The 20489-nt window shown below is 43.8% G+C and overlaps 1 protein-coding gene across 6 annotated transcripts in view; it reads right to left on the bottom strand.

The window, feature by feature from the left end:
• ADAMTS9 (ADAM metallopeptidase with thrombospondin type 1 motif 9) overlaps positions 1-20489 on the bottom strand; it is a 79003-nt gene that overhangs the window by 49421 nt on the left and 9093 nt on the right. For 3 of the 6 annotated variants that reach the window (XM_033071495.2, XM_033071491.1, XM_033071494.1), the window contains 9 exons: positions 14846-15132; positions 13814-13897; positions 13593-13714; positions 13186-13226; positions 12961-13066; positions 10892-11038; positions 9889-10030; positions 9569-9676; positions 5027-5172 (listed from right to left, as the gene is read on the bottom strand). In XM_033071495.2, coding sequence (XP_032927386.1) covers positions 5027-5172; positions 9569-9676; positions 9889-10030; positions 10892-11038; positions 12961-13066; positions 13186-13226; positions 13593-13714; positions 13814-13897; positions 14846-15132 — 1183 coding nt within the window. Of the gene's footprint in view, positions 1-5026; positions 5173-9568; positions 9677-9888; positions 10031-10891; positions 11039-12960; positions 13067-13185; positions 13227-13592; positions 13715-13813; positions 13898-14845; positions 15133-17448; positions 17543-20489 lie in introns of those variants that run through there. The other 3 variants (XM_033071492.1, XM_033071493.1, XM_033071496.2) reach the window with 2 other exon arrangements.

The following is a 20489-nucleotide window of genomic DNA, read 5'->3' as shown; positions in this document are numbered from 1 at the left end:
CATAAAACTATTTTTCTTATGTACAGATGAAGCCTTTGCCAGAGAACATCACTCTGAGGACTGAAAGAGCCTTTCCCATTCCATCTGCTGCCAGCAGTGGTGCAAGAACAAGCTGCACATCAAAATAACCATCAAACCTACATCTTCTACCTACCCCCTGAATAATGAGTGCTTGCACTAGCAAGAAGTGCAATCAGAAGAGCAACTTGCCAAGCTCCAGCATCTTGGCACCCACAGCTCCTGCCTTCTAGGGCTGTTCTTTTGGATCAGCTCTGCCTTGCCTGGGGACCAGGCACCCATCAGTGCCCCAGGGATGCTGGCAGAATTCTCCTTCCCTTGGAGCTTGGCTGGGAAGGAACACACACAAGGTTTGCACACTTGGAGAATCCTTCAAGATGCAGATGAAAAAATGCTAAATGCCCTCAGAACAGAGATGCTCACCACGAGATCTCCATGTTGGATGCAGCCAGCACCTCTAACAAAAGGGACAGCACCCCCTGCACATGCACAATGGTCTCTACACAGTGAGTCAACAAGTTCCTGCAGCTGAACAGAATTTTTAGCATCTCTGCACCTCCACCACCCAGGAGGCCCAGCAATGCCCTTTCTCCCACAAATAACAATTCTTCACTCGAAAATTCATTGTGACTCAAGTAGCAGAGTTCCTGTGAAACAAATGAGAGACAGCAGCACAAAACAGCTTGCCCTTGCCAAAAGATTGCCTGCAAAACTGGGAAAGGCAGGAAGACTTCCCACCACCCCATCAGCACCACACTAGGGATGCTCACAGGTTTGGCAGAAGGATTTGACTCCTTGAGCAGCTGCAGGTGAGATGCTGAGCACCACCATGGGATTTTTCCTGCCAGTATCCTCTGGGATCCTCAGTGCTGTGGTGCAGACCCCTCTAGTACTATCCTAAATGCCACGGGGTATGATTTGTCCTCAGGCTCAGCCCTGGGCAATAGCTACAAACACCAGCTCTACCTGCTCTCAGGGCAGTTTTCATATGCCATATGGAAGTGAAATGCCTGTCACTTACAAAGGTTTCTGGTGTTTGCAATTAAGCAAGTACCAGTGACAAAAAGCCCAAGCAGCTGCACAGTGCCCATTGCAGATTCCTGATTACAGTCTGGTTTTACACCTTTACAGTTCCTAGTGGAGGAGTAAGTCTAAACTTGTTTTTTACTGATTTAGTTGGTTGCCACCTTGTTGTCACAACTTCAAAGAACTTACTTGATTACACCTGGGACAGCTCCAGGGCTCTCCCAGCACAGCAGCCCCTGCAGACACAGCCCAAACCCCTCCTTGCCTTGCAGGCACAATGGCAATTGCTGGGGGTTTCCCAATACCAGAGCCCATCCCATGGACTATTCCCATGCAGGTACATGAGCTACCTCTAGCTACAAAGGGACATCTCAACCATCTTACTACACAGCACACCAGGAAACTTCTTAATCATGGCAGCAGCACACTCCAGACCTGGGTGAGTCCGAGTCATTCATGGGGGCATTAACAGCATTCATCATTTTCACTCCAAAAGCATTTATACCTCTGCAGGACTGCTGCAGTTTGACAAAGCTTCTGAGTTATACAAACCTTTAAGAGGGCATTTCTTTTTAAAACAATTGCAATTACAACCTTTTTACAGCAACCACACTGCTTCCAATATAAATCAATTTAACTAAAATGAAACTCTTAACTATTTAGTTAAGGAGAATATGGAGAAACATGTAGGAGTTTTATTTTTTTTAAAGGTATGTCTGATAAAATCCAAAAATCCCAAGCTACTAATTAGGTTTTTCTTCTCTAGACACCACCCCTGAGATTGAGATAACACTGATACATGGACACACCACAAACTGAAGGATGCTAAAGCTTGCCACCGTGTTGCAAACTGTCAGCTTTGTAACCCTGACAGTAAATCTCCTGCAGACAGTGCTGGGAGATGAAGCACACACACACTTCTGACACTCAAAAACAGCTCCAAACTCCCCAGACAGTTTCAGAGTGTTTTTAACCAGCATTGCTTCTCGCAGAATCTGAGGGACAGAAAGAGCTGACCCTGAAAAATAAGTCACCCTCACATAACAACAATTTTCAATGTAATGAAGAAATACAGCACACTTCATTCTGTGTAATATTTTTATGGATCATCAACAATGTACCACAGAGACAGAAGGGAAAGCAGTACATGCATAGAAACCTCCTTGTTTTGCTTCCATTTCCCTTCTCTCTGAATCATCTATTTGACCAAACAACAGCCAGTGTGGACCCACTTTCAATCCAGTATCACTCCCAGCAGCCCAGAAATTCTCAGTTCCAGGGAATGATGGGGTCTCATCCCCATTCCCACCCCAATAGGTCTGAAGTACATAATGCTTAATTCATCCATCACCTTGAGCATTTTCACCTGCAGATTTAGGAGCAGCACCCAGCTCCCAGCAGTCCAGGAGCACCAGGTACAGACATCCTGCCAAGAAGTGCTGTTTTGGGGGTGCTTTGCACCTGCCCCATGGGCAGCAGCTCTGCCTGGGAGCACTGAGGATGCCACAAGGAAAACCACCTGGAGAATTAACTGCAGGGCACATTTGGCCATGTACCTGTGCTCATGTGCGACTGCAGAAAATTCTGTGCAGCTCCAGTGTGCACAGATCAGTTTGAGACATCCTTCTCTGCATTCCAGGAAGCCCTAGGACTGGGAATTGGTTGGTGGCTGGGACAGTTACCTATATATGTGTTTATATGTGAGGCTCAGGCAGTTTTCAGTACAGGTGGATACTTCTGTGATGGACTAAAATGCAAATGTGATCTGACTCACATCCAGAGATAACACTCCCCAAAAAGCCATTCCTGAAAACAGGGCTTCTGGTCCTGACATCTTATCAAATATGCCCTTTCCCATAATTCTGCAACATGTCCTTCTTTGAAAACCAGGGGATGCACCACAGACCCTCTGATGATGCACCACAGCCACGAGCTTTGTCCATCAACCAGGCTCAAATTCCCATGTGAGCAATCTCAGTGGGAAGGGTCTGCTCTGGTTAGCAAACACATTCCTTCAGGGTATGTCAAAACAGTCTGTTGCCATTCCAGAGGCTTACAGCTCTTCCTGCACCCCTGCAGGATACTCATCCATGTAGGTGTCAGAGCACTCTATAGAGAGAGGCAGGAGCTGCAGCCTTACTTCCTGTACCAGAGGGAATGGATGGGATTTTCAATGCTAGATTTAACACAATCTTTTACTGGATACAAGATCCCACCATGTACAGAAAAAACTTAAAAAACCTAAACCATCTTTGAATAGAAAAGACATACTGAGAATTATTTCAGACCTTACTCAAGGTAACTGGGTTGGGCTTGCTGCCTTCTACAATAGAGGAGAAAATGTCTCTTTTTGAAGTACTTTGAGAAGGGGAAAAGGCAAGAGAGTGTCCACTGGGGTGTCACCCATTTGCATCGTTTTAGCAGCCCCATGATAATGGGCACACAGGTGGTGGGAGCTCACACTATAGCGCTAAATTACAGGCACAAATCAACAATCAGTGGAAAGCTCTGTGGATGGTGCCAGGACAGACTTCTCCCTCCTTGTGAGGGGCTGGAGAGCAGAGGCCAGGGCCAGCACAAGGCTTAGGAAAGGGGGTCTGGAAAAAAAACACTATAAATCATAAGGATTTCTCAGGCAGCTTGGAGCCAAGTGTGTTTTAGGTGCTTTTGCAAATCCCAGCCACAGCAATACACCTACTGAAGCACCAGGATACAAACCACAAGCTATCAGGGAAGATGGAATTTCAAATCCCTAGGCTAGCCTTTAGGATAAAGGAGATTTTCTATCACAAAAAGCTATCAGTCTGAATAGATGCCTCTCAGAAGACAGGAATACATCTCGCTGACAGCATCCAAAGTTTCAGCAGCAGAGCTGGCAAGATGCTTTGTTTTTGTCTTTCCATGGCTACCAAAGACCATATGGAGCGTGCTGACTCAGCAGAGCCAGATGAGCTCTGTGCACTTGTGTTTTTCTTAGCGTTGTTTTAATTAATTTGCTGGTGTCCTACTCTCTCAGCCTCAACTTTTGACACTTGGCCAGCTGTGCTGAGTAGCTTCTTCTGTTATTACCACTAGTGTCATAGGTGTAAGCTCTCCCTTCTCCCATCAGCAGTGATGAAACTATCACTGACACATCCCTAGAGGCAATTTCCTTGGCAATAAACCATCCAGCACCAGTGATGAGAAATAGGAATCTTTTTAAGACCCCTCAGTGCAACCAGCCCCACAGACCCCTCTCCTCTCTGAATCTCAGTCCCAAATAAAAGCCCAGAAAGTCTCCTGTCCACCCCTTGTGCAAGAAAGTAGTTAAACAGAAATCAGCACAATTCACAATTTACGTAAACAGGCTGCTTTCATACCAGTTGCTCAAGCTATTACTATTGCACCAACTACATATTTGTCTCCTTGAAGCCCACAGCAAAATTCCCTGCCGTTTCAAAGGGTGCAGGATTTTACATTCCAGGCTGATAGCAAACATTTTTGAGTGCCACTTTTTAATGGGGCACAGATTTCCACTGAGGTTTGGCTAGTCTGCACCAGCTGAAATGTAGCTGTATAAAGGATCAGCTGCAAAAGCAGCCAAAAGCTGCAAAACCAGACAAAGCAGGAATAAAATGGTAGAAAACTTTATTATAAAGGCCTGTAGGAACAGCTGCAAAAGCAACCAAAACAGGGGTAAAATGGTGAAAAGGGAAGGCTCCTTCCTTTCTGAATCACAGTATTGGAGAAAGAAAAACACCTCTGGAAGCGGGACCCCAGCTGTGCCTCCACAGGAAAACAGAAGGTAATAAAGCCATGGAGGTATCAGTTTTTTATCCCTCATTTTTAGAGCACTTCACCCACACACCAATAACAAAGCCACCCATCCCCAGGACAGAGCCACCTGCCCTTGGCACCCACAAGGACTGGGGACAGCCAAAGCTGATTTCAGCCCATTTGGGCAGCCCAAACTGCAAACCCATCTCCCCCTCTGTGCACTCACTCAGGCCTGTTGCACTCCCGAATCGCCGTCTTTATGCCACCGCCGCAGGTCCTCGAGCAGGTCCCGAAGGGGCTCCAGGTGCCCCAGGCTCCGTCTGTCACCGGCGCCTCTCGCTCCTTGGGCACACACATCCCAAACCTGCAGTGCTGCACGTGAAGGAGAGACATGGCAAAGGTGGGATTGTGCTGCTTTGCAATATGAGCCACCAACCTGGGCAACAAGACTCGGCCTCACTTATTTCTCAGCCACACACAATGATTTTGCAATCAAATAAAACAGAACTACTTCATGTTTTGTCTCTCACCGCCATGTTTTTCTTTCTCTGTACCCTTAAATGGCAAAGTGAAGGCAAGGTGCTGAGACTGTGGAATGATTTATAGCACAAAGACTGAGGACAACAGCAACTACTGAATATTCTGTTTACTGGTGCTAAGCAGCACGGCAAGCTCACAGCACTGGCTTTTCAAAAAGCTGCTCTATCTGATTTCCTAGAGAGCTGCAGAAACTGTGCTGTGTCAGGAGAGGAAACAGGCAATGAGGAGAAACACCAGGGAAAACTCAAACCTCCCCACAGGTACCCTAAGCAGAAAACTTCCAAATCCAAAAGACAAATAAAATAGAAAAATTAATTCCTCAATCCCAAGTGGTTTTTTTTACACTCAGACATAACATGGGACTTGCCAAGACCTGGTCTACACTTCTGTTTTCCAGCTATGACTCTTGTTTTCTTTTGTTTGGAAAACTGGATTAAGTTACCTTGGCAAGCCCCCTTCCCTGTTTTCATGGTATAAATTGTGTCCTTTGGGGTATGTTTACTAGATGGACTACACAGACTTCTGCAGAAGTGAGGACTAGGGAAGAGTCACATTGTGGCCTCACCAGAATAGATGGAAAATGTCCCCTCTCAGTCAACAGTGCTTGCCACAGTTGATTTAAACCCAGAGACATGCAGATGCCTAAATCTTTGCTATTATGGGAAGCCCAAACATTGCTGATTGCTCACAGATTAGAAGAAGCTACAGACTACAGAATACAGGTAGAGAACATCACTAAAACATTCCCTTGCAGTATTTCTGTGCATCAGGTGCTGTTCAGATCTGATGATCTTTAGGGGAACAAAATCAAATTTGCTGATGCACCATGTTTTTCCAGCCTTTCTACTAACAGCACAACAAGGTTGTACCAAGACACGCCACAAACTCATCCTGCCTGTTTAGACAGCCTTGTGAACTACCCTGGATAAAACCATTTAGGAAAACAGAGCAGATTCAAGCTGGCATGGGGCTGTGCAACCCACAGGACACCAGCTCTGCAGCACATGGGACACCATTGCCCATGAAAGCTGACTTGTTACATAGCTTTGCTGATGAAGAAAGCTGATCTCAGGTGCATTTGCCCATGGCCATGGTTTGCAGGATAGCTGAAGAACTCATAATTTGAGTCCTGCATGTGGTGTCTGCTCAGAGACAAGCATGGTCCCTAGGCTGCAAAATGCCCTAGATTTGCTTTCATCTGAAGATCTGATTCCCTAGATAAAAGTGAGTGAAGCCCATCTGCTACAGTAAAGGACAGCAATAAAATCAGCTGAAATGCCTGTTTCTTTGCTGCAGGACAAACCTTTACAATTCACAACTCCCCCTGGCATTTAGAGGTTGAAAACCTGAAGGCTGGGGTCCTACACAGGTCCAAAGAGGTCTGACAGCTATCATTAAACAACAGAAATACTTGGCACCAATCCAGCAGTGCTGTCCCAGTGGACAACTTGCAGCAATGTTGATGCTCACAGCTAAATATCTAACCAGAGTCATGCCTGGCACCACTGACCCAGGGAAGATGACTGAATAGCTAACTAGTGAATGAACACAGCTAACAGAGCGTGACATGACCTATATGTCTCCCATCCCATGGTTGAGTATTAACCAGGAAGTCATCTACATCCATTGATTTTATTAAAAATTTGGGGGTTGGAGTTGAGGGTAAAGTGAAGCAGGGGAAAAGAACAGCTGTTTTAAATAAATGGCAAGATTATCCTATGAAAATGCAATGGTGCTTCTTGGAACCACACTGTGAACAGTCTGGCTGTGCAACCTTTGTGCCTTTTGCATTTTAAAAATAATTTCTATGTTGAGATAGAGCAGAAAGACTAAAGCCTGCCAGGGCTCTCTTTCCTATAAGCCTACAGCTCACAGAATGAAGAGAATAAAAGGCAGATTGTCTGGAGCAAATTCAAAACATCTTAGACACACAGTGGAGCTGGAGAGCCCTGGCAGGGATGGAAGACATTACAGCAGACTTTCCTTTCCTTTGTCTTGCCACTGGAGTTCCAGATAATTCCCCAAATCCAGCTCCCATCCTTGGGCTGGCTGGAGTAGCAGGGGGCAGAAGGGGCTGTGCAGCTCCATGCATGCATAACAGACACATTACCTGCTGCCACAGGGCAGCAGGCACAAATCATTGCTGCTCATCTGATCTTCTGTTACCATTCTTTAAACAGCCCTGAAAACCACAACTGAGAGTGGCCCAGATTTACAACCCCCTTTATCTTCTTGCAGAGATTTATCTCCACCCAACAATGAGCTGGTTCTGTGGAACATGGTAAAACCATCACCCAGCAAAGCCAGACTCTGGGCTGGGCTTATGGCTTGATTTAGCAGTATCAAATTCAGTGTCCTCCCATGTAAAATATGTGTAAGTTAATACTTCAATGTTTTTTAATGCCCTTGATTTAAGAGTAAATTTAGAGCCCAGTTAAATCTACATCCCAGTAGTTTCAGCTAAATCTTTTTTTTAGCTATTCAGGCTCTCTTATTTCCAAAGATATCTCCATAAAAAACGGTATGGTATTTTCTCCATCTGCCAACCCATACAGCATGGGCTTTAAACATGCAGACTTGAGGCATTAGTCAGCAAGTAGCAGTTTGACAGGGCTCTTGGCCACAGCAGAGTACCAAAATAGCAATTTATTCCAAGGAAAAGCACTTCATACTCGCACCTCAGCACTTTACAAGCCTAAATAAATACCAAGCAGGACAGAGTTTATGATGACACAAACTTTAAGCTTGAATTAGATGAACACACAGACAGAAAAATTACTCCATAACACCCCTTTGTGAGAACACATTTAAATGCCCAAACACGAGTGGGCTGCATTACCTTTTCTTAAGAGCCCATATGCTCTCAGCTGAGACGTTCAGATCACACGTATCTAGTTTGTCAAAACTTGTCAGAATGTCTAAATTTGTGGCCTGAAATGTTTTTGCTCACATGGTCTTTGTTAGGAGCCATGCAGCTGGACACTGCACGACAAGGGCAGCTCTGAGGGGGTGCTGATCTGTCAGCTGCTGCTGTTTGCACATCACTCTGGTTACTAGGGGTAAGTGCAGGTTTGCTGCAGCCCAGATTTTTGGAATTTCAAGAAAATTTCAGTTATTGCTGATGTTTCAGCAGCGAGCAGATCCCAAGCTCACCAATAGAGAAGTTGAGGGCACAAGGTCTCAAGTCATGGGGAATCTGCAGATACCTACACTCAAAAACATTCCAATTGCATCTCTAATGCATATTCTCAACCATAAAAACAAATCTGCAGTTGCACTTTTCCCTAAGAAAGGAAGGCAAATTGACACATGATGCCCATTGGCCTGAAGGAAATCAGTCAATTGTCATTGAACAATTGAGTTTTCAGACACATGCATCAAAAGATAAATTTCTAGAGTTCTACAGCCTGTATGGAAAACTATATTTAAAATAGCAACAAGAATTTTTATTAAAGTACATTTAAGAGACTATGATTTAAAACTTTGACTCTTTCTAAAGAAAACATTATTATTAATGTTGATCTTAAGAGTAAGAAAAGAAAATTTTAAGCTATACCATGCAGAATAACATCACACTATTTTTACTAGACACAGATGGAGAATGGTAAGAACCAGTTAGCATTTCTATTCAAAAGTTTCAGTATCTCAATAAAAGAAAAATCCTCTCAACTATTTTTCTACAGATACGAACAACTAAAAATTAAACACTTATCCTAGAAACCACAATGCTAGCTGGAAATGAACATTGCACATGGAAATGGAAAGTTTCTATGAATTACTGCTAAAAATATTCCATACAGAAAATGTCAACAGATTCTATATTTTATTCTGAAGTTGTCAAGATGAAAAGCCAGCTGACAAGTTTATGTTACACAAAATTACTAATTGCTCACATCACATAGGCAATTTCTAACAAAAGCTTAGGGAAGCTTTGCGAAAGTTTTGCTCCAAAGTTCACTCAAGGGCATTAATTTAAAAAGGTAAGCACTCCAGAGGGAATACCTGCTTTAACAATGTTATGCCAAGCAGTTGACTCAAATCATGTTATCTGGGCTGGACATGTCCCAGGCGCCACCAGGCTTAAAACACATTGAGCTGCTTTGGCCTTCCACCACTGCAGTCAGAGCCATGCCCCACACAACTGGCACTGGGATGATTTCAACTGATATGCTCAGCCTGAGCCCAAGGAAATAGAGCCACAAGACACAAACCACAAGGTATTACAAACCTTTCCAGGCTCACACTCTGTCCCATCAGCCCAAGGTGTGTGCTGGGTTCGACATCCCTTGTGAGCACCATCCACGTTGATACACCAAAGTCGCCGACACTGCATCTGCTTAAGTGATTGCAGAGATCAAAACATTAAATGTGTGCCACATGCCTTACCAGACAGATAATCCTTTATGAAATTACCCCCCTAGGATTTATCATTAACTCACAAGCTTGACAGTAAGTTGATGGATTGTGAGTCTGCCATTCATCCAACCCCAGGAGACCTTATTTTGCTCTGGCAAAACCAGGAAAAATAAAGTGTGAAATTTCACTTACCATATAGGGGCACACTTGGGATCCGGGTCCAAAAATTAACTCACATTGTTTGTTGACGTCATAAATCAGCCCTGGGAGCTGCTGAGGCAATGTGTAAGTTCTTGATGAAGGTTCATCAAGCAAACACTCCCCATAACCAGTGCTACAACACAAATCAGAATAATGATGTTAAACAGGAGGTGGTGAGATCAGAACCCATTTATGTTTGCCTGAATTAGACTTAGGGCAGTTGCACACCATATTGCCATATTTAACAAGCACTACAAGAGCTATTTCAAACTCAAGCAGAGGAGGGTGTGTTACCCATACACCACCACCCCTGTGCTGTGACAGCAACCATCCACCACAGCACAGTCAGCTACCATGGCAAAAGCATTTCTGAGTGTGCATTTAGTTGCTGAGCAAGCACTGGCACATTTTTATAAAGAATTCAGAAAGAAAAATCACTGATTAGCAGAACTGCCCAAGGGACTGAGCTCCTGGATTTGTCAGAACACCATCATGGCTCTCATTCTGTTCCACACCACAACACACGGGAAGGCATCACAGCAAAATGGGCAAATCACTATGCATCAAACTGACCCGTGGGCTCCTGGAACGTGTTCCCACCACGGATTAGTGCCAGGGCTTTATCTTGACCTGTGGAGCAGAAAGGCAGATTCAATCTGCCTTCTAAAACACAGCTCCGTATCTGGGCCACAAGGCTTGCAAAAGTCATTCTTCAGGTTTGAGGAGAACACACATTCCTTAAAAGCAATATCCATGGGAGAAGACTTATTCTTCCCCATTGAGAGGCTGGTCCTTGCCAGCTTATCATGAGGCTGAACTGGCAGGGACTGGATGCCAGGGGTGCATTCCTGCTCTATGTAAAGGATGCGTGCACACACAAATCCCTCTGATTTCCTCCAAACGCTGCACACTAGGACTCCAAATTAACTGAAGAGCTCCATGGGACACATGGACATGTGAAAACAGCCCAACACATGCATATGCAAGGCCTTACTCCAGAAATTCAGTGATGTATTTCCTACTGCATTTTGACCACATCCAGGGATTGGTATAGAAGTTCAGTGTTGGTGCCATGACATGCTGTTGATTTTTACCTCCATCTTCCTTGCACTTGTGATTGTCATCATGTGGCATGTTAAATCTAAGAGGAAAAGAGCAGAGAAAAGCAGAGTCAGTTAAGAGGCAAACATCAAGTATTTAGCAGAGCAAGGGCAACAGCGTGAACTAAATGCAAGCAAACCCAAAAAATTTTCCTAAATATGCTGCTGACAGATATAATTATACAGGATAAAAGTATTTTTATTCTGTATAAAAAAGTAATTTTATACAGAATGAAAGTATGAACACACACATACTCATAATAAATTCAGAAGTGTTAATGAACAAGGTTCCTAGCACTCATCTGGAAAAAGCTGTGCAGCACCCTGCTGAGCTCTCCACTCCATGACTGCATATATTTAGCCAGAGAAGTCTCCAGGGAGCCTGGAGCAAGATGCAAATCCAGCTGCAGTTTCCTTTTCAGTTGACCGTTGCTATCCTGCAGACAGGCTGGAGTCTGGCCCCTCCTTCATAAAAATGGTAAATACTCTGGAACAGCCCACAGATCCAAGAGCTGATCTGAGGGAATTCTGAAGGAGATGATTGACTTGAGTCCACTGACTGCAGACTCTCATGAACACAGGCAATACCGTGTTGGATGCAAAAGACTTTCTAATGCAGTTGAATACCCTGGGCCACACTGCTGCCTAAGCAGGGTTGCACCAGGGATAGACTTGGCTCCTACACTTTATGTGGCAGGTTTACAAAATGCCAGTAAGCATTGGTATCAGCAGAAACCAACGCGAAGTTTGCAGCACATGACACCTTGAAGAATGTGGTAAATTCGCTAATGGAGACAGAGCGGCTTAAAGCTCTGTGCTGTTTGAAGTGGGGAAGGGGAAGTGACCTGGTGTGATCCTGTGTTCCAAGGCTGGGGAGTTTGTATTCCATTAAGATTACCTCCAACAAACCATCTTTTCACTCTGCTCTCTGAAAAAAAGAGCATAGAGGCGTTTCCTGCTCGGGAGCACTGCTAACCCCCGCCCCCAGCAGCTCTGGGGTAGCATTAGTGAAAGAATTAGCCACAGGTTAGGTGTGGGGAACACCAAAACTTTGGGGACTTTCTGTCAGGAAGTCTCATTTAAACAAATACTACTGTGGTTAAAAATAGACTGTCTCAGCCAGCTCTCCATGAAGAAAAACAGAGTTCAGAACAATGAGAGATCTGTTCCCAAGTACTCATCCATCCCACACCTACAGACCTCCACTGCAAAGCAGGCGTGTGGTGATTTGGGACTGAATCAGCTGCCTAAGGTTGTAGCCAGGGTAAAGGACTATGTGATCTAAGATGATGTTTCACATGACTGCTTAGTAGTGAGAAAAAATCTCAGTAGTGACAAAAAGGCAAAAATCATTTGAAAGAAATTTCCACTGGAGAAGGTGAATGGCAGCATCTCTTCTGGGGATGTCCAGCAGCACAAGATTTTCCATGGTGAAACAGTTCAAGAGCTGAGTCAAGCTCACTTTTACACCTGATCATCTCCCAGATGCCCTAAGTTCACATACAGCTGCTGCACTGCCTTCACTAGCACCACACACAGCTGTGGGACAAGCTGTGGCAGGCTGAGGACTCGTTCTCAGAGAGGACTTCAGTCCCAAAAGATAGCTGAGACATGCCAGCATCCCTTGCCCTGGTCCTCCCCAAGGCACCCAGCACCTTCCCTCTCTGCCCAAAATCCTGCCTAGTTCCAATGGCTTGGTCAAGACATCATTGCTTAGGTGCTGCTTATGGTACTCTGTCATTCATCCTCCCCAAAACACGGCCCTGCTGGTTTTGCTGCTCTCAGGTTGGCTCCAGAGCACCCCACAGTTTCATCTATCTCAGTGGTGCATCTTCTCACCAAGTATATTGATCTCTCCTAAAATAATCAGGCTCAGCAGTACCAGTTCCCAACCTGGCTGGTAAGCCCTAGTTAACAAAAATATTGGGCTATTTAAATGTAAATGTATTTACATAAAACATACACATGGCCAAGTTCATGTGCTATTGTGAAAGCAGTGCTCAGTCCATTATCTTCACTAATTGAACAGCTCCTGTATGGGTCACAGACTGTGCCCAGCTCTGCCAGACCTACGAGAGAACACAGAGGTTTATGATAGAAAAGGAAATGTCACTCACAGTTCAACACAGGCAACTAACATTGTCACTACAAAAAAGTTATTGAAACACAAAGAAAATGTTTTCCTTACCCAGAGTATCACATTTGTCGTGCGCTCTACAAATATCCTGTCTGAAAGCAGAACAGACCTGACACATTAATTCTCAATGCAACAGTGAGTTAAGGAACAAGCACAGTAACAACAGCAGAAACAACTACTGGTCCTCCAATGGACCTTCTCATGCTGGTTTGCCATGATGATCCAGAGTCCAAACTAACTCCCCACCACAGTCAGAGCTGTTCATCTTACACTAAACCCATGGGCAGACCTTAGAGAGTCTCGAAACTCTCAAAATTATCTTTTTATGGTGGACACATGCTCCCACAACTACAAGTATCATTACATCCACATCAAAACCTGAATGTTTCCCATATATTACATGCTCACAGCCCCTGACACACAACTGGCTACAGTTTTCATGAGAATATTCACCACACCTGGTAACAAGCACAGCTGTATCATGCCGAAGGTGACTTCCCTCCGGGTGGTTCTGGGACTGCTGCCATTGGCAGAAGTTTTTTAATGTTGTCTGGGCATTGTAAGATATTGCAGGACCATCCTGATAAGCAACACACAGAAAGCAGGTATTTTAATTATTCATGACAATGCTCACTACAAACACCATTGTCAAGCAGAAGGTGAAGAAAATTTTCATTACCTGCTCATTATGTATCACGACCAATTTCACAATAACAATATTAATTAAATTTCCAATGCTTGGGTCTTTGTAGATAGAAGCCACCTGTTTCAAAAAGCAATATTTGGAATTACTGTTAATATTTAAGGAAACAAACAATTAAGACAACATACATATATTCCATTTTGCAACTTTTTTTCTCCTGGGCTGCTCTTCTGCACTGCTCAGTGCTCTGATGCTACTTGGAGAGACCTCCTGGCAGAAACACAATTTAGAATGAAAAAAATCTGCTGGTATCACAAAACCCCAACATTTCCTTTTGCTTTAGCACACATTTCACCAAATTAAAGGATCATTCTGCTCTGAGACACAAAGACCACCAACCAAGACTGTCAAAAGCAACTAATTATTCCTGATTTTGACATGGGCATTTTCAGACTACATATTCTCTGCACTTCTACCCTCAAACAGGATGAACATCTCTCCAGAGACACAAATATGTTGGATACTCCTTACCAGTCACTCTGCATCTACAGAACTGCCTGTCTGAAAACTGCACTACTGCATCCTAGTACCTGCAGCTACTAAGGTGCTTGTTCTTAGCCTGGAAAGCCAACTTGACAACTGTGCTAAGGATCAAGGCTCCTTCTCCTTGTGACAGCACGAGAAGTCAGGTAACTGCATAACCTAGCAGCATCAGTCCCCTGGAAGGCACAGTGCCCGAAGTATCTTTTAAACTTAGCTGTTATTTCACCTGGGCTTAAATAAAAAGAAGAGTACAGCATGTGGACTAAACAACCAGTGATATTGCTCATGGTGTCTGATGTTCAGAAAGCTGGAAGAGAATGATCAGGAAGTGTGATGATCTGGGAAAGAAGACTCCAACCAGTGTTTTCCAGCCACGTTTTACCATTTCAGTGTAACCCCAGCATTATCTCCATGCTCTAGGGAAGGCAAACTGATAGCATTGCATACAAACACAGCAGAGAGGGGTTTTGTGACCACTAGAAAACGATTTGTGGGTGAATCTACTTGCACTGGTTGAACACTCACTATTGACATCAGGGTTAAGACATAGTGCTGTAGGTTGGCTCCATGGTAGGCGACCATCCTGCTGTCAGCCACCACCATCACCTCCACAAAACGCGGGTAGGACAAGAACCGCTTCGTTCGCTTGTGGCTCTTCTTTTCACCAATGGTCCCAGTTTTGTTGCTGTCCCCAGAAAAAGAATTCACTTCCAGGCTCTGTTTCAACATCTCCACGTCAGAAAAGATGCTGCTCTCTGCCCACTGCCTTCTCCAGTGTTTCCGCTTGTTCTTTTTGTGACTGTGGTCGTGATCTACGGTTAAAAGGCAGAGAAAACACACAGTACATTCTGCAGTGAATAAAATTAATACCACGTGTAAGTTAAGCCAAAATACCTATTACTTAACAAAGTCGTGTGGGCTTGCTCCAAACAAGCAGGGAACTGAACCAGAAGCACTCTGTGGAAGCCCACCATGTAATGCAACATCTAAGGCTTCATTTTTAAAGCCACCTTGGGGAAGCCAGTAGCACTTAGAGGAGGACATTGCCTGCAGCAGAGCCAGCTCCTGGCCCATACAGGAGGGATGGAGCCCTGCAATGGTAATTAGCCACTGCAGCAGCACTGTGAGGATTCTGGGCACGTCCAAGGTGGCCAGGAAACCACAGGAAACAAAGGTCCAAATCCTGTATTTCTAACTCAGGCATGAAGGACGGCAGGATTTGGCCTTCACAGCAAAGCAATTATATATGATTTATTTCTGTCTCTAACAATAACACGGCTGGGCTTCAGTTCCCCCCCTCCCTTTATTATTCTGTGCTACAGGAATGGTAAAGGTCATCTAATAGCACAGCTGCCACTGGCAAAAGAATAGAATTCAGGAAGTTTCACATATACTGCTTTTGATATTCAATTAGGCCAAACATAAAAGCAGCCTGAAAATATACTCCATGCTGATACAAAGACGACAAAGTGAAGAGGGAGAACAGGCATATATAACATATGGAACATGTACAATTAAGATTTACCATCTGATTAGTATGTAATTATAGCATTATTTAAATGTAAGAGTAAAATCAGGCTTATTTGATGCCACTTAATTTTTAATCAGTTCATCATAGGAAGTAGCTAATTGAATGTGATTCATCCACGAAAGACTGTTCACTTCTGCATTTAATATAAAGCCAGATCTGAACTATTCATCTATGACTCCAGGCTACAACCCTCATGCTCTTTGTAGCTTTAGTTTCACTTCGTCATGGTGGTGAAAAATATCACATTTCCTTATCTGACCCATTGAGTAGGTTAGAGGAAGCATAATATTAGGGAACAAAGGAATATTCAATGCTCAAACAAGATTAAATGATAGGAAACTTCTTAGTTATTTTTCCTGTGTAGTCTCCTTTTAGGAATATTTGTAATAATTTCCAAAAAAATAAATATGTTCTGCAGGGTCACGGCAGGCAAAGGGGATCAGCCAGCTTCTACCTATCTGAAAAATACTATCCTTTGCCCTATGTGTAAAGAGGCAATAGAGTAGTTAAGAACTAAATCCTGTCTACTCTGCACTACCTAAGTCTTCTAAATTCTCATTTTTTATATAGTCCAGACCACCTTAATACAGCAGAGAGTCTGCAGTTATTTGAGTAAGAATTTGAGAAAGCCAATGGCATTTGTGGTTATAATTGGATTGCCCTAGTTCCTCTGCTCTAATCAATGCCCTTGTGTTGGCAAGGTTGTGCTCTCATGCTGGCACTGCTTCGTGGGCAACCATGACATTATCCCGACTCATTCAGTGCCAATCAGCTTGGGGAGCCAACTATGCATACAAATAACTTAAAGGTGAGGAGAGAATCAGACTGAGGAGAAAGTGCTAACCCCAGCCCTTCAGCCAGCTCCTCTCCTCTCCTCTCTCTTTGAGCCTGCCACTCAAATTTCTCTTTTAAATAACTAACTTCCAAAAGGAGCAAGTGCCCAAGGAAAAATGTGTTAAGGATGGGGAGATGCTCAATAGGGTTTGAGTGAGGCTGAACAAGGCTGTGGAGTGAAGGCAGAGCTCTGCAGGGCCCCAAGTTGGACCATGAGGCTCAGGTGCTTCTCCTTCAACAATCCAGGCAGAGGGAAGTTAGCACAAAAAGAGGGAATTGCAAAGACACCTATCTTTCAAGACACCTATCACACAGAAGGTGTATGAAAGAAATTAATTCATATTCACTGGGCTTGCACTGAAATCCTGCAGCTGGTGTCACACACTAAAAGAAACCCCACAAACCCACCCAAAACCCAGAGAATACCAGATGAAATTCCACATCTTTTTCTGAGAGCCCTGACCTGCCCCTGATCATGTAGGAGAATCAGAGCCCAGCACAGCCAGGTATGCCCAGCACAGAAAAATTACTTTCCTTTTTGTGCAGAGATCTGGCACAGTCACAGAATCATTTAGGCTGGAAAAGGTACCTAAGATCATCAAGTCCAATCATTAACCTAATGCTGCTATTGGTACAGTATCAATGTTCTTTCCCCATCCAGCACACAAATGAAGTCAGACACATCATCACTTCCAAAACAACTGAATTATTTCCACTCACAAAGTCACTCCAACATTTGCAGTGTGCTATTTGGACAGGTCACCTGTTGGGTGTTTCTCAGCCTGGTTACTGGAAAACCAGGCACCAGTGATGGGGATGCACTGCATGGAAAGCCACTCCTGGACTTTGGTAGTAGTGAACTGTTATCTTCACCCATCTTTCTTGCATGTAGATAGTGTGCACTCACCTGTAAAAAATTAAATGCCAATGGCTGTGCACTGTTCTCAACTCATCTGTAAAACCCTGACCACGTTAATGGGAGCTGCACACAGGCACTGCAGGAACTCTGTGTGCCTGATTCTGTTGATATCCCGCTCCATTACAATGGCCACAACAAAAGTGCTCTCATTGAATGGTGCAATGTGCTGCCTTTCCATCAGGCAGAAGGGAAAACCTCTCATGTTACACAAAACTGTGATTTTACAGCACCAGCTTCCTACTGCCACACATAACACCAGAAAAGGGTGTGATATTTCCCTACCTTATTTTCTTCTCTTTTTTGTCTATTGTGTTAACGTAGTAACAGAAATCAGGAAGAAAAATGGTTTGCTTGGCAAGCCCTCAATCTTTGCAATGACCTGAAACATATCTACGTACACATGTAACTGGATGGGTTTAAGAAATAAAAATTTTTCTTTTTACTTTGTAGAAAAACCAAACTCCAGTGAGTAGACAAACTCTTTAAAACCATGCAAACAGCAGCTCAATAATTCAAGTATCAGGTGAACTCATGCACTGTTAAACAGTTCATATTCATTTGAGATGCAGGTAAAAGCTAGAATAATGTCCATTTTACTGCATACTTGACTAAGCCAATCTATGCTGTTTTCACTGTCTTTATACGACCTGGTAGTTTATCTTAATTTTTTTCTGTTTGATTTCTTCTTTGTAATGTGGGACTTACAAAGAAGATCCAATCCTGTGAAAGGATGTCGCTTCCTGATGGCATCTTTCCACTAATGCCATTACTTTTGCTTGGGCAAGAAACCTCAGCCCAGAACCCATTCAGCTGATTTATGGATATTTCCTGCTGGTTAATGTACTTTGGATCTATCACAAAAAAAGAGGGCAGGGAAGACTCAGGCCCTGTGTGACAAGGCAGAGTCAGAATCTGCTTTTGACATAGCAGCTATTGTTATAATAAACCCAAATACTAAAAGATGGAATGACCACTTACCCCAACAGTCCTAATCCTTTCCATTTCTACATTAACTAGGCCTTGGAATAGAAAGCAATTTGCACAATTAAGTGAGACATGTAACAATTCAAGCAATTTCAGTTCAGCTCCAAGTTCTAAAGAGCTGCACATAGCAGTGGAAAAAAAAAAATTATAACACAGAGAGAGAGAGCAAGAGAAGGGGAAAAAATTCTCCTTCTTGAGCTAACAACATCTTCCTGCTAGGGAAAAAGTATGATCTTTTCAAACTGACTTATTATCATAATTTTTCTGAATGTGACCTAGGATTTTTAAGTTTTTAAGTTTGCTACTCAGCAGTTGGCTCACATAGTTTCCAGCCCTGCTCTGATCCTGTCACATAGATAATAAAACTATCATTTGGAAGTTAATTATTTATTGCACACCTCCATAAAACACACCAAAATTCAGCTGAGTTCCCCTAAGGCAGTCAGTCAGTGTGTGACTTGTCTCCCCCAACTCCACAGGAGCAAACCCTGGCCAAAAGCTTCAGCACAAGCTCCAGCTGCAGCTGCCTGGCTGGATTTGCTGCCTGTAGCTGGTACAGCAGCAGCTGCCCAAGGGACTGCCATCACCCGGGAAACAGAGGAGAGAGGCAGAATGGATTTGCCTTCATGCAGAGATCAGACTGGCTGAAATCAAACCCCATTTTTAGGCTCTTCTTGCCAAGAAACAGAATGGGAACAGGCTCCTCTTTAGGACACAAACAAGTCCTACCAAGCTGTACCAAAGAATTTTTCTAGCCCTAGGTCTGTCTTAATTCTATATCAAGATGTTTTGTATCTCTATCTATCTTTCTATACATCTACAAATGTATCTCAGATGGATTTGCATGAGGCCAAATTTTCACCCCTGTTACTGTGGGGTGTGGTTGTGGTCAGCACAACCCAGAGCTTAACACACCTTCTCTGCCAGCAGCTTCACATCCTGCTTGGACAATAGCCAGGGATGGAAATATAACGGGGGACCAGCCACTGCCTTGCCCTGTACCACACTGAGATGATCAATCCTATGAGCATGGCTAATCCTGCCTCCCCTCTGGATAGCTCCTTGACTGTGCAACCAGAGCAGCTGCAATAGCTGGGAAGGGAAAAGAGGTTTTATTAACAGAGGTGAGACCAATGAGCTACATTGGAAGGGAAATGAAGGATCTGGGCCAGCTGGGATCCAAAAAGAAAGATATTCTGCACTAAGAGTGGAAATGAAAGTTTGCTTGATCTTGATGTTTCAGATCTGCAAATGAGAAAGTGTTCAACTGCAAATTAATCTGAGCCCACACAACTGACATTAACCTGGATTTCAGCCTTCAGCAGCAAGAACTGGACAAAACTGCATAGATCAAACTTTCATGGTTGGAACTATTGAAAATGCAGTAAAATATCAGCACTTTCATGAATGCCACTCTTAGAGCAATGTAAAGGAAGGAAGCTTTGATTGCTCATGTTGTTCATACTTCTCTTTGAATTAAGAAGCACTCTGGGCTCAGGATAGTTGCCTCCCTAACTGTTACAGCAGAATCAAAATCTTGGGCTCCTACAAAGAACTCTTTTTTGTTACTGAGAAAAATACTTGCATGGATGGATCATAAGCCCTCAGGACCAAGGCACACCTGCTTGTTTTCTCACCTTCCTCCACTTTGAACTTTGCACACACACTTTACTAAAGAGGTTTTCTAAATGTCCAGCTGGACCAATGCTCAGATCCACAGACAGGTCCATGTCCAGCAGTTCCTGCTGCTGAAGTCAGTCCCAGGTGTCAAGCCCAGAGCCTGGAATTTGTGTTTGCAATATGTGAAAATATTAAAGCCAGAAAGCAAAGCTATAAAGTCGTGAGCAGTTTCAAACTGGCATGAAGCATCCCTGATGCAAAAACCAACAGTTCCACCCCAG

The sequence above is a fragment of the Catharus ustulatus genome, chromosome 13, assembly GCF_009819885.2.
Source record: "Catharus ustulatus isolate bCatUst1 chromosome 13, bCatUst1.pri.v2, whole genome shotgun sequence".
Lineage (NCBI taxonomy): Eukaryota > Metazoa > Chordata > Aves > Passeriformes > Turdidae > Catharus > Catharus ustulatus.
The sequence above is the reverse complement of the archived record's forward strand: the minus strand, read 5'-3'. Positions and strand labels throughout refer to the sequence as shown.